Source organism: Lytechinus pictus, chromosome 13 (assembly GCF_037042905.1).
Source record: "Lytechinus pictus isolate F3 Inbred chromosome 13, Lp3.0, whole genome shotgun sequence".
NCBI lineage: Eukaryota > Metazoa > Echinodermata > Echinoidea > Temnopleuroida > Toxopneustidae > Lytechinus > Lytechinus pictus.
In genome coordinates, this window is record NC_087257.1 from 21768714 (window position 1) to 21782652 (window position 13939).

At 37.2% G+C, this 13939-nt stretch overlaps 1 protein-coding gene across 1 annotated transcript; it reads right to left on the minus strand.

Annotated features, from left to right (window-relative positions):
• Nucleotides 1-741: 741 nt before the first annotated feature.
• On the minus strand, nt 742-13731 carry LOC129275291 (uncharacterized). The gene is made up of 5 exons (XM_064108587.1): nt 13469-13731; nt 6787-6891; nt 5496-5550; nt 4319-4966; nt 742-3870 (listed from the first exon to the last, which is right to left on the minus strand). The coding sequence occupies exons 1-5, from the start codon at nt 13711-13713 to the stop codon at nt 3631-3633; spliced, it is 1293 nt and encodes a 430-aa protein (XP_063964657.1). The 5' UTR covers nt 13714-13731; the 3' UTR covers nt 742-3630.
• Between the last annotated feature and the right edge of the window lie 208 nt (nt 13732-13939).

The following is a 13939-nucleotide window of genomic DNA, read 5'->3' on the forward strand; positions in this document are numbered from 1 at the left end:
TAATCTTATTTGTACATTCTTGGAGCAGAAAATTGGAATAGTCAAAATTTCTTACAATACAACAAAGTGGAGATACGATATCATTGGCTTGCTCATTCCAAATTCATATAAAATCGAAGAACTGTTTTAACCCCAAAATGCAAAAACTGGTAATGTCACAAGTCTTATTTTTCATCCGATTTTGATGAATTTTCATAATTTTGCGTGTTCAATCTGATTCTACTTATTCAAACCCCATTTTTTTTCAACCTGGAGTACCCTTTTATCAAAGCTCTGCACGACTGTACAAATAACTGGGATGTGTTATTCAATGCTAAGTCGTATTCACACTAACTTAATCGGAAAGGATTGGATTTCAACTTAAGCCGGTGGAATTCTTCACAACTACTTAATACAGATTCATAAAACATTACCAAGTAGTTAAAAATTTGTTCATTAAAGCTCTGTCACATCATTCCGTGCAAGCCTTGCATTTGATTTGTAGACAACTCTTTTTTTCTTTCAGCAGGTTGGTTACATTGACAGTATCTCGCACGTATCTCACACACAGTTGCACACAGAAAAGTTTAGAACATGCTCAAATCTTTGTTGAGGGTGAGTTGCAGTTTATTCCCCACAATTCACCCACAAGGCTGTGCACGGAAAGACATGACAGAGCCTTTATGAACTGCTCGACACAGCCCCATGTAATATTACAATGACAGCATTTCTGAATAAGGAATACGAATACTCATGAAAATCTTTACTACATAAGAAGTTTTACTGATTATCTCTTATTATAAGATACTGGCATAAATTCATTCATGACATACAAAACATTTCTAAAAATTCATGATACAAGAAAAACCTGGCAAGGAAGGTATTCAGGAATATACAGAGAAACAAATAATGATGAATGTGTATAGGATTATTTGAGTTATCACATTGTCACTTTTTTATGCGGATAGCTGGAGTATATGAAGGGGGTAATATCTTTTTTATTTTACTTTTACATCTTTCACTCCAGAATAAAAATAAATGATTCCTGATTAGTTGGCAAATGGCTTTCCATTATAAAGAGTGGTCAAGGTTAACCTACTACTACATGTTAATGGCATTTGTGGTACATGTAATAGGGACTCTTGTAAGTGCAACAGGAACATTGTGGTCATAGGGACTTTCAAAACTGCAATAGGGACAGGCATAAGAACACATCAAATGTATTGAAAATACCCATCAAAGAACAATAAACAGCTGGGAGGTCTTTGTCGAAAACTAGCGAACCAGAGCAGCAGTTTTCGTCGTAGGTTTCTGAGCTGACGAAAATGTACAAATATGTCGTTCGTCCAGAGTCACGGCCGAAACTATTGCTCTAACTCACTAACTATCGACAAAGACTTCACTCCCATGAAGTGCATTCGACAATAATATAAAAACAGGGCAGTCCAACACCATCAGAGACCCAAGGCCTGGGATGCCCTGTTAATTGGCCTTGATGCTTCTCCCTCATTGACCCGTACAAAATCAGGTGAACACACTATTACTGTTACCGCATCTTAAGAACGGAACAACATCCCTTCTTTCATTAAATCGTCAAACACTGCAAATGTGTAATTTTGTATTGTATTTATGTAGATTGATATGTTTGTAAATGCTGTGATATAGTTTTACTATGGAGATCGTATTAAATGCTAATTATTATCATTATTATCATTATTGGCCTTAGGGATTTGTTGTGCCCTTCTTATTTTTCCCATTCATGCTGTAATAAGAGGAACGTTCCTTGTGGAAGAGTGGCCTCGCTTTCAAAATATTGAAATTTTAGGCCTGCAAAATTAATATGAAGTATGAAGAGAATACAATCAAATGACCACCTTAAAGTGTTTTCAAGTATGAATTGAATATATCATGTATCAGCAAGTGATTCTGGTAGATAGTGTATAATTGGTCATAAATTTACATATTAACATACATAACATATAAGCAAGGCATTACTGTTGGGTAAAAGGTCTTTTTCCAAAAATAATAATCTTTGAATTATCAAGATACTGAAGAGAGAGTAAAAAACATGATTTTCCAGACAAATTTATTAAACTTTTGTATCCTAGAATAATAAATACAATTATAATCGATGAATACATACCAATCTCATTAATGGGAAAATTGTAGCCTCACAAATAGAAATCTATTAACAATTAATGGCAAGTTTCAATCATAAATTTTGAGTTGACTGATAGATCTGAACTTAAGCATATACAATTATTACATTCTGTTGGAGGAAGCAGCACAACATTAATAAATAATTATTAATATTGGGACCTAACATTAGACTTGCAGTGGAGTGCAGTTCTTGGCAATGCCCCCTTTTTAATAGTCAAAGAAACCAAGTAAACACTATTTAGGCCTATACATAACGATCATCTGGGATAATGGAATAATGCAATGTATAAATGAAAACTGTAGATGTAGGTCATGATTTCACATTTTACATGATCTCTAGATAAATAATATACATGTAAAGAGAAATGTAAGGCAAGGTAAGTTTATGAAATGTTTGGTTAGACCATATTAAATTTCAGGCTTAAGCTATACAAGCCTTCACTAATACAGTAGATCTTTTACGGAACATGTTGAAATAAAAGTTTTCTAGTCCTTAGTTAATATGACCTCTTTTAATCTCATCAGGTCTAGATTCTTCATCTTGATCACCTTGCAAAGTGGGAAAGATCAAGTTAAGTTCAGGGGGATGTTTCACAAAGATTTAAGTATGACTTAGCGTCGAACTTAAATGCCTAGTTGCATGTGGTATAAAAGGCTTAACCGCATTGGTCGGATCATGCAATGAGGACGCACACTACTGCGTATCAATCAATAAGATCGCGCGTTGCACATCATGTACGTGTCGGCATTTAAGCGCGACTCTAAGTCATACTTAAATCTTTGTGAAACACCCCCCAGTTTTGCATTAGTTCTGAAGTGACAGCTCACATTTTAAGCTAATTTATAGGACCTCCAATAATCTTGTCACATGTAGATCCATATAGTACATCCTATACTTCAGCACTTCCTTTATACATGTAACAAGGACAAGTGAAACTTCAGTTCAGAGTTGCATTGGTTCTGTAGTCATAGCCCACATTTTTAAAGACTTCTTATAATCTCACCAGGTCTATACCTCTATGGTATATGGTGATTCTTAACCTTGGGCTACTCCTGTTAAAACAAGGCCAAGTGCAAGTTCAATTCTGACTTGCATTGGTTCTGCAGTCATGGCTCATACTTCTCAAAGTCATCTTATAGTCCTAATGGGTCTACACCTCTCTAACAGATCTTTACACTTGAGCACCCCATTTAAAACAAGGGCAAGTAGAAGTTTAGTTCTGACTCACATTGGTTCTTCTACAGTCATGCCTCAGCCTTTTAAGCCCTCTTATAGTCCCACCTGGTCTAGACCTCTACAGTTTATGGTGATCCTTAACCTTGCGCTACTTCCTAAAACAAGGCCATATATAAGTTCGATTCAGCCTTCAGTTGGTTCTGCAGTCATGGCCCATATTTTTCAAAGACCTCTTATAGTTCCATTATAGGGTCAAGCCCTATGGATCAAATCCTAAACATGGACCATCTTGAAAACAATGTCAAAACTTCAGGTCAATCTTGCGTTGATTCCGCTGTAATGGCCCTCTTTTTCAGTCTGTTCAAGAGTCCTCCCGTTATCTGATCGAGTCTAGACCGACGGGCGGGATCAGGAACTTTAACACCTTTGGAATCATTCATCCCAATTTGGGCTAGTTTGACGGATCCTTCCCTGATTCCTTCACTTGGTATGAGATTCACATCCGGTTCCAATGCTAGATGGCTACTATCGTTTGTCTCCACCTGAATCACAGACTGAATAAGAACGAGACATTAACTTTCACAGGGAATTGGACGCCTGAAGGGTGTGTCCCAATAACAGTTATTGTCTAATACCCAGAGTGGTATCAAGTTTCATTATGTCATTGGATGGGCGATTATCACATGTGAGATATCCCCCTTAAATAAAGCCCTTCCTCAGTGTTTGCACAAGAAAAATATAGGCCTATGCTTTTTTTATTCAGGAAGTAAATAAAATGTTGACACTTATTCATTTAATAAGATATAACTACATGTATGCATTGTAAGCCAAATTTTGACATATCATGTAAATAACATTTTCTATTAAAGTGACAAATTTCACAACATCATTGCTCATATCAGCTACCAACTTGCAACAAAAAAGCCCCATGCCTTTGCAACTCTTTACTTTCGCCTCATACCCCATACATTTGTACACAATAGATGCTGAAGCACTACTTACACCCGGGTCTGCGCTATCTGATGGGGGTGATTCTGGTTGATTCTGTATCGTCTGGACCCTCTCATCATTGAGCATCACCTCCCCATACAGAACAGATGAATGTGGATAAGAACCCTTCTCTGGAGTGTGTGGGTAGACCACTGTCTCAAGGTCACCTTCTCCAACTACCGGTAAAAACCTGTCCGACGGTTCAAGCAAACCATCATCCTGCATAGTGGCCATAGGTGCGTTACCGATCACCGACATTTGACTGAAGTTTGATAGTCTACAAGATGGAACTATTAAGCTCTCCGGTTGGGATGGCTGAAAGTAAACACCATCGTTTGGAGTTTCTATTCTTTCGTCGGAACTAGAGGCAATGTCTTGAAGATCGCTCCTCACTGACAGTGACTGGTCGGGCGAGGTTATGGCATTGAAGGATTGTGCAAGGGCTCTGGAGAATGCTAACCGTGCTGATCTAACAGACGGTGAGAGATGAGAGAGGTCTTCATCAGGTATGGGTAGCCTCCCAGGGGGACTTTCAGGCATGGCTCTAGGTATCTGAGGTGATGCAACGCTAGTTATTCTTGTGGGGTATTGGACAGCAGGTGCGATAGGTACTGTTCTCTGGACCTTCCTGGAATTGAGTCTGCCAGGTGGACGACCTCGCTGTAAATACAAAAACAAAACAAATTACCTTATTCAAAAGGATCTTTTTAAAGACGCCTTCTCTCCTCAACTTGCATCTTCCATATTATCTTCGGCTGTCCCCTACTCCTCAAACAACCCAACTCTAACTCAAAACAAAAAGTCCTACTTAAAACATGCCCTCAGCACTTGCCCACACCACTGCATCAACTGGTACATCACTTCTTCCAAACCTAATACCTGCATCTAATCTTCCATCCTCTTCTTGTCTATCAACTTCTTGCCACATCACTCTCACCATTGCTCTCTCTCTCTCTGCACTCCTCAAAGTCCCTATCTCATTTTCTCTCAAACATGTCTCACTCCCATAGTATACACCATCTTCAAGCTTACACAACATCTTACACACCATCCCTTGATCATAAAAGAAAATATTTCCCCCAAAACAACCTCCCTAAACTGTACATATATTGTATTCAGAATATATATTAACAAAATGAAATCAAATGAATTGAATATAAAAGCATATTAATTCATAGAGTAGGCTCACCTTTCGTTTTGGTTTCTCCTCATAAACTTGTACCACTTGTAGTTTAACAGGTTCTCTGCAGGAAAGAGAAAAAAAATCAAAAGTGGTATCATTTAGGACATGTCCAAGTGAAAAGTGCATACAATAACTCTTAAAGACTACTGACATGATTGTTGCAGTTACTGGACTGTTACCCACAGATTTAGCTGCTATGCAATTTGAATTACTGTATCACAGAATAGTGATATTCCCATTAGCTATGTGTACATGAGAATTGCCTGCCACAGTAATAGAAATGGCCTTCTATGTGATCCTGACGAGTACTACATTGAGAATTTATCATTTTGTCGCTGAGGTGTTAAAATCTTGTATCTCAAAATGGGAAAAATTGCAGAAAGCATCTAAAAAGATGTATTTAAGATATGACATTGTTAGTAACAGCCTTCTTTTACCTAGAGAGAATTTTCTAAAGGAATCAGGAGACCACTTTCAGACATGAAGTTGCATCCACTGCCCAATGTCTTTAAAGGGATGCTCTGGGCTGAAGATATTTTATCTCAATAAATAAAGTAAAATTCACAGAGCAAAATGCTGAAAATTTCATCAAAATCGGATAACAAATAACAAAGTTATTGAATTTTAAAGATATGCATTATTTCGGTGAAACAGTTCTAAGCATGTCTTCATGAATATTCATTGGGTGGGCTGATGATATCATATCCCCACTTGTTCTTTTTGTATTTTATTATAAGAAATTAAGTTTATTAAAAAATTTTCTATGAAGAACTAAAACAATTGGATTGACAACTGATTTAGTGCATTAGTTATTTCTTGCTGCAACGTAATTTCATCATAATGGAGATGCATCATTTACACATTTATGAAAAAATTAAATAATTATGATTTCATGTAATGACATAAGAAAAAGGAAAATGGGGATGTGACATCATCAGCCCACCTAATGAAAAATTCATGAAGACATACCTAGAACTGTTTCATTGTAATAATGCAATTTTTTTAAATTCAATAACTTTGTTATTTGTTAATCCGATTTTGATGAAATTTTCAGCATTTTGCTCTGTGAATTTTACTCTACTAATTTAATACCTTCAGCCTGGAATACCTGTATCCCTTTAACCCATTGCCTAGTGGAAATAATGATCCCTTTACAAAGCCTCTATGAATCACATAATTCAGTAGTAAACAGGTAAACAAAGTTTTTATCTGAGCTGCCCTTGATTTTTTTATTTATTTATTTGACAAGTTTGAACAACCCAGTGGCAGTGATGACAAACTTTACATTATTTCTAACCTGTAAAGGTGGTCATTTCTTTGATCAAGTAATTCCAAGGACAAGGGTGTTTGGAAAGGAGCAAGCACACTCTCATCTTGATACTCATCTGCATGATCACTGAAACTGAAAAAAAGGAAAAACAAGAACATTTAATATCTGATACACAATAATAAAGAAATTTAATCAAAGGCACGTCAAGGTCATGGCCTTAATGCCCTGCTCACTTGACTCGAGATATTTTGATACCCTTCTCAATTTTCCCCCAACTGTGCTGTTATTAAAAAAAGTGCCAAACTATATGTGCCCTTGCCCTAAAATAAGCAAAGTTTAGGGCCTATAAGAACAACAAGTGGAACGCCTCTGGTAGTCTCGCCTGCATTACGCGATTTAATATAGCAGCAGTGCTAACTTTGAGAACTACTATAAAATAATCATTCACAAAAACACCATTCATATAATGACATAATACCACATTCATTGACCATAAATGACATTTGAACGGTGACTTAAGACTTGTCAACTACACCCATGTCCACATTTCATTCACTCTATCCATAAACTTTCAAAGTTATGATGGCAATTCAACAATTACCCCAACATAGCCTAAGTTTATTGACCTTAACTGACCTTTGACCTTGTTTTGGGACCTTAAACTCACAGGGGATGTTCAGTGATACTTGATTACTCTTATGTCCAAGTTTTATGAAGTAGATCCATAAACTTTCAGAGTTAGGATGGTAATTTAACAAATACCCCCAACACGGAGTTCATTGACCTTAAATGACCATTGACCATGGTCATGTGACCTGAAACTCGCACAGGATATTCAGTGGTACTTGATTAACCTAATGTCCAAATTTCATGAACTAGATCCGTAAATTTTCAAAGTTATGATGGTAATTCAACAAATACACCCAACTTGGCCAAAGTTCATTGACCTTAAATGACCTTTGACCTTGGTAATGTGACCTGAAACTCGGGCAGGATGTTCACTAATACTTGATTAACCTTATGTCTAAGTTTCATGAACTAGATCCATAAATTTTCAAAGTTATGATAGTAATTCAACAAATACCCCCAACTTGACCAAAGTTCATTGACCCTAAATGACCTTTGACTTTGATCACGTGAAACTCAAGCAGGATGTTCACTAATACTCGATTAACCTTATGCTTAAGTTTCATGAACTAGGTCCATATACTTTCTAAGTTATGATGTCATTTCAAAAACTTAACCTTCGGTTAAGATTTTGAAAATAATTCTCCTAACATGGTCTAAGTTCATTGACCCTAAATGACCTTTGACCTTGGTCATGTGACCTGAAACTCAGGCAGGATATTAAGTAATACTTGATTAATCTTATGTTAAAGTTTCATGAACTAGGTCGATATACTTTCTAAGTTATGATGTAATTTCAAAAACTTAACCTTAGGTTAAGATTTGATGTTGACGCCGCCGCCGTCGGAAAAGCGGCGCCTATAGTCTCGCTCTGCTATGCAGGCGAGACAAAAACAACAATTTTTAACAAGTGGAATATGTTTGGCAGTCTTGCCTGTATTGTATGTAAAATGTCTGATTTTGCTGTCCGCAATTCTTACTTGTTCACTAGTTGCAGGGAGTCCTGACATGGTAGCCATGCATATTCCCCAAAATGTTTTCATAAGGGTTTGATTTCCAACCATAAGGCAGTGTCAACATTTGTTGGAAAAGGGTGTTTTGTTTTTAAGAAAAGAGGTGAGGGCCTACTGTTTAGCAGGTCCTTCAATGTTTACAACATTTAGGGGTAGATATTTTACATACTCTTTACGCCATTTATGCTGTTTATGGGTAAATTTGACACCAAGGATATATTTTGGGGTACCCTGGAGTAAAGCCTTACCTTAGACATAAATGAAAAATTGTGAAGATAGGACTTTGTCTAAAATTGAATTAACTCTAGGTCTCTACTCAATAAATCTATCCATCTAAATAACAAACATGCCAATGAGTCTCACAGGGTACTCCGAGCTGAAATATATTTATACCTAAATAAATAGAATAAAATCAACAAAGCCAAGTGCTGAAAATTTCATCAAAATCTGATAACAAATAACAAAGTAATTGAGATTAAAAGTTTAGCAATATTTGTGAAAACAGTTATACAGTGCGTCCCAGAAAAATCAAAACCGAGATTCATCGATGATTTATCATAACTTATTCTTTATCAAATTCATAAATGACCTATTATTTTAAAGCTTAGAATCTCCTCTTTCATTTAATGAAATCAATATGACCAAGATGTTACGCATGAATGAGTAAAAACAATTTGAAAAGAGAAAAACAAAAAGTCGTTTGGCGGGCGGTATCTGAATTTTTTCTTTTAAATCTACATTTTTCAAAAGTCCATCTTTTGCCCTTTAAGATGACACCAAAACCAACAAAATTGCTTCACAAATAAAAAAGTTATGCTAATTTGAAATAGTGCTCGCATTTCAATAATTTCACCCAATAAATTTGTTCAACTATTGCCCGTCCTAGCACTAGACAAAGGTAACAAAAGAAATTATGCTTGGGTGATTTCCAGTGAAAGTAACTGGCTAGTCAGTGTTAATTAAGCGAGCTGAGAATTATTATCGTTATCACCTTCTGTTTTAACATGCAATTAACTACAGACGAACTAGTATTTCTTGTAACAGAGTGGGGACAATCTGAGAGCCTTCAGCAAGTTGCTGAGGCTTTTCGATGTTGCTTCCCCGGTCAACAGGTACCAGCCAAGTCAACTATTTGGCGCAACAGAAGAAAATACCAAGAAGAGGGTATGAGTCTGAACTTGAACAAGGGTAGGTCGGGTCGGAGGAGAACGGTTAGGTCTGCTGACAACATCGATCGTGTAAGGCGCACTCTGGAGCAGAACCCACACCTATCTGCAAGAAGGAATGGAATGGGAATATCCAAGTTGTCATTCTAACAAATCGTCAGGACCGACATCAAGTGGTACCCATTTCGCATGATATGCCGTCATCAACTTTTACCTGGTGACCTACCAAGGAGACGAGTGGCTGCTGGCGAGAGGCCCACGGTTCATTACAAATATTGTGATAGGAGATGAAGCATCTTTCTTCATGAATGGGCGAGTAAACAGTCAGAACGTGGTGGTGAATCACCACCATTCCACTTTGATTGCAATATCTCACGAGAAAAGCTATCGGTCTGGATGGGAATGTGTGGGAATGGAGTGCTGATTGGCCCTATTTTCTTCAATAACAACCTCGACGGAAACGGCTATCTTCGCATCATCAACGAAAAGAGATCGTTCCTCACTTGGAAGCACTTTTCCCGCGCCAGGAAGATGGTAGCTTCAGTGAGATATGGTGGATTCAAGATGGGGCTCCAGCTCATCGCAGAAACCTCGTGACGGAACGGTTGGCTGAGCTCTTCAATGAGAGGGTGGTCGCAACTCATCATCCTGTGGAGTGGCCTCCTAGATCCCCCGACCTCACGCCATGCGACTTCTTCTTGTGGGGCTACCTAAAGAACAAGGTGTTCATGAGCCCACCGTTTGACCTAGCAGACCTTCGGAGGAGAATCGTTGCTGAAGTCGAGTCTCTACGACAGCATCCTCGCACGATCTGCCATGCCATGAGAGCCATGGTATCCCATGCAGAACTATGTGTTGAAAGGAACGGCGGCCACGTTGAAACACGATGAATAAAATAAGGAAAGAACTTACTTATGAACCACATACGTTAATAAAGTGAAAAAATGTGTGTTTATGAATCTCTTTTTGGTCACCATCTTTTTTTTAAACAAGCAAAAGTGAGAGAGGTCGATTGAAAATGTTTGTGGAAAAATTCAGAGGGGGGGGGGGTTGAGAAAAATGGGATAAGAGTGAATTGAGTTAATTTACCGTGATTGGGAAGGGCAAAGGGATGAACAGAGAAAATAACAATCGGAGTTGAAGGAAAAAAGATCGATTATTTGATCATGATAATCATAATAACAAAGAAAAGCTCACTGAGTGGCAGATCCATGGGGGGTAGATGATCAAAACCCTTCCCCCGTCCCTTTAGCTGCCAAGTAAAAGTAACTACATACATATTGGAGCCAACCCCAAATTACCTCTTTTTTTTTGGGGGGGGGGGGGCTTGTGAAATTGTCGGTCAATTCCCCTCCTTGGAAAAAAGCTAGATCCAACTCTGAAAGTCATTTAGTTTTCTGTAAATTACACAGCTTAAATAGGGTCAAAATTATATCACAATCAGAAAGAGAGCTTAATAAATATTATTCTGATATTTCATTGGTAATCATCCATGCATTAATTCTTTTCTTACCTTTGTCTCTTGCTAGTATGTGCAACAGTTGAAAATAATTATTGAGTGAAATTATTGAAATGCAAGTACTATTTTAAATGAACATAACTTTTTTATTTGTGAAGCAATTTTGTTGGTTTGGTGTCATATTGAAGTGCAGAAAATGGACTTTTATAAAATGTAGATTTCAGAGAGAATTTCAGATACCGCCCGCCAAACGACTTTTTGGTCTCCTCTCTTCAAATTGTTTTTACTCATTCATCCGTGACACATTGGTCATATTGATTTCATTAAATGAAAGAGGAGATTATAAGCTTTAAAATGGTGGGTCATTTGTGAATTTTGATAAAGAATAAGTTATGATAAATCATCAATCAATCTCGGTTTTGTTTTTTCTGGGACGCACTGTATGCACATTATCATGAATATTAATTAATTAGGTGGGCTGATGATGTCATATCCCAACTTTCCTTTTTCTTATGTGATTACATGAAATCATAATTATTTCACTTTTTTCATACAAATTTGAATGATATCTCTCCCTTATGATAAAATAAGTTGCAGGATTGAATATCTAGATTCTAACGCACTAACATTAGATCTAAATCAGTTGTACATTAAATTTTTTTTAGTTTTGGGCGAAAAAATTAATAAACCTAATTTCATATAATAAAATACAAAACAAGCGGGGATATGACACCATCAGTTTGCCAATTGAATATTCATGAAGACAGGCACAGAACTATTTGACAGAAATTATGCAAATCTAGGCCTAGTTAAAAATGTCAATTTGTCATAACTTTGTTATTTCTTAATAATAATCATTGTCTGATTTCGATCAAATTTTCAGTATTTTGTTTGTCTGATAACTTTATTTTCATCTAGGAGTATACATGTAGTCACGTATTACCGGACACTATCATGATTCCGGACGTGCATATTCCTGCGTACGAAAACAATTTCGTACCGTAAGACTTCCGCAATTCAATTTCACAGAGCAATACATAGAACAAGATTGCAAAAACAAGGAGGAAAAAATCAAACTTTTACCTTACTTATTTCTAAAAATGATAGAAAATGCTTATATGTGCAGTGTTTTGCATGAACAATTATTGATGTATTTTTTTATGGAAATATGGGCCTGATTTGCCGAATTTCAATCTCGTCCGCTCCTTCAATCGAAAGTTCAGGTATGGTGTAATGTGGGTGATCGTCGACGGCTAGCTAAGGTATTCCTGTGTGCAAGGTTTACCGCGATTATTAGAGCTGTCGACGATCGACAGCGCATCGATAGAACTTAAGTTGATGAGCGTCATGATACAAACGAGCATAACATTGGAAAGTGCCATTGATCATGGAGCTAACAAGAAAAAATAAAATCAGTTAGCAAACAAAATTTTATTACCAACATCTGCTCAGATTCGGTATGAAAAAAGCAAACAAAAACTTAAAATTTACGCATGATATGATGTATGAAGAAAAAAATCACACAAATTCTTTCTTGCATTATGATAATGAAGAATATCTTTACCTGTCTGGAATCATGATGTAATTTGTCACACAGGAAAATAATTATTTTTTTATGGAGGGGTATGCGGCAAGTGCTATGCAAAGAAAACGGTTGGTTAATATAAAATAATTTTATCATATTCATAATTTTCATATTTGGAATAGTAAGTGCAAAAGTGTCCGGTAATAGGATACACTGCCATTACTTTTTAGACCAAAAGCTTCGGACTCTGTTGATATGTTGGTTGTTCCGCTGAACCCGGTTGGCTCCACTCACCAAATACAGAGACCGAAGTTCTAGCGCGATTTGTACAGGGGACTCAGTCAATGGCCATATGTTTATGTATTAAGTTCGGATAAAACAGGGAAGTGAAGTTGCGCGACAGCCGAACTGCCCGAAGTAAGTCACTGTTTTTTCCCCCTTTAAAGTTTATTTTTCCCCGTTTTGGTGCATTTCAGGCCATTTCAGGAATAATCTTTATTTTGGTACGGTACAGTTCTTTTTATATATTTTCATGAAATAAAGACAAAAATCTACGAGCCCCGACGGGGGGATTTTGCATTGTAAGTCCCCTAATGCCAGTAATGGTAGCTGCACAATAGCGAGCCGTTTGTGTGAGGAGAAATTAAAAAAATAAAAAAATGTTTAAAAAACTCCTCGAAACAGACGGCTGCCAGCTGTCTACGGCTATACCCTTTAATATTTCTGAATCAATGACATCACAATCACATGACTGAATTTACGAAAAACATGCAACTTTGACTCAACGAAAACACGTCAACGACATTGCAAATGCAGCTGTGCAAGGGAAAAAAGACAAAGCCCGCGCCGAAGCGGAATCAACACCGCAATCTCAACCGGAGCACCGGGGTAGGTGGCAAACCAATTTCCGTACACTTACCATTTCATTAACAACCTTGCAAAACCATCGTCGCTGTTTACGGTCGCTTTTTCCCTCAGTTTCCTCCATTGTTGGAAAGTTTTCACATGAAGTCGAATTCTTCTTCTGTCTTGTTCAACATCGACCCTTTCTCTATACCTCGCCCGTGCTCTAGCCTGGGAAACTTTCCTTTCCTCGTCTGAAATTCTAGGTCGTCCACGTCCTCTTTTCTTTGGGACCTCCATTTTTACAAACAATGGCCTCATAGTCTACCTTCAAGCCGCGCTCAATCACGTTTGTTTGCATCAATAAATTGGAGAATGACAGAAAATTTTTACTATTACCCTTACATTGCATTTTAGAATAGTGCTGCGAGTCATCATCATCAACATCATTATCATCATCACCACCATCGCCATCATTCATTTCCATCACAGTTATCATCATCATCATCACCATCCACATCATCATCAATTCATCATCACCATATTT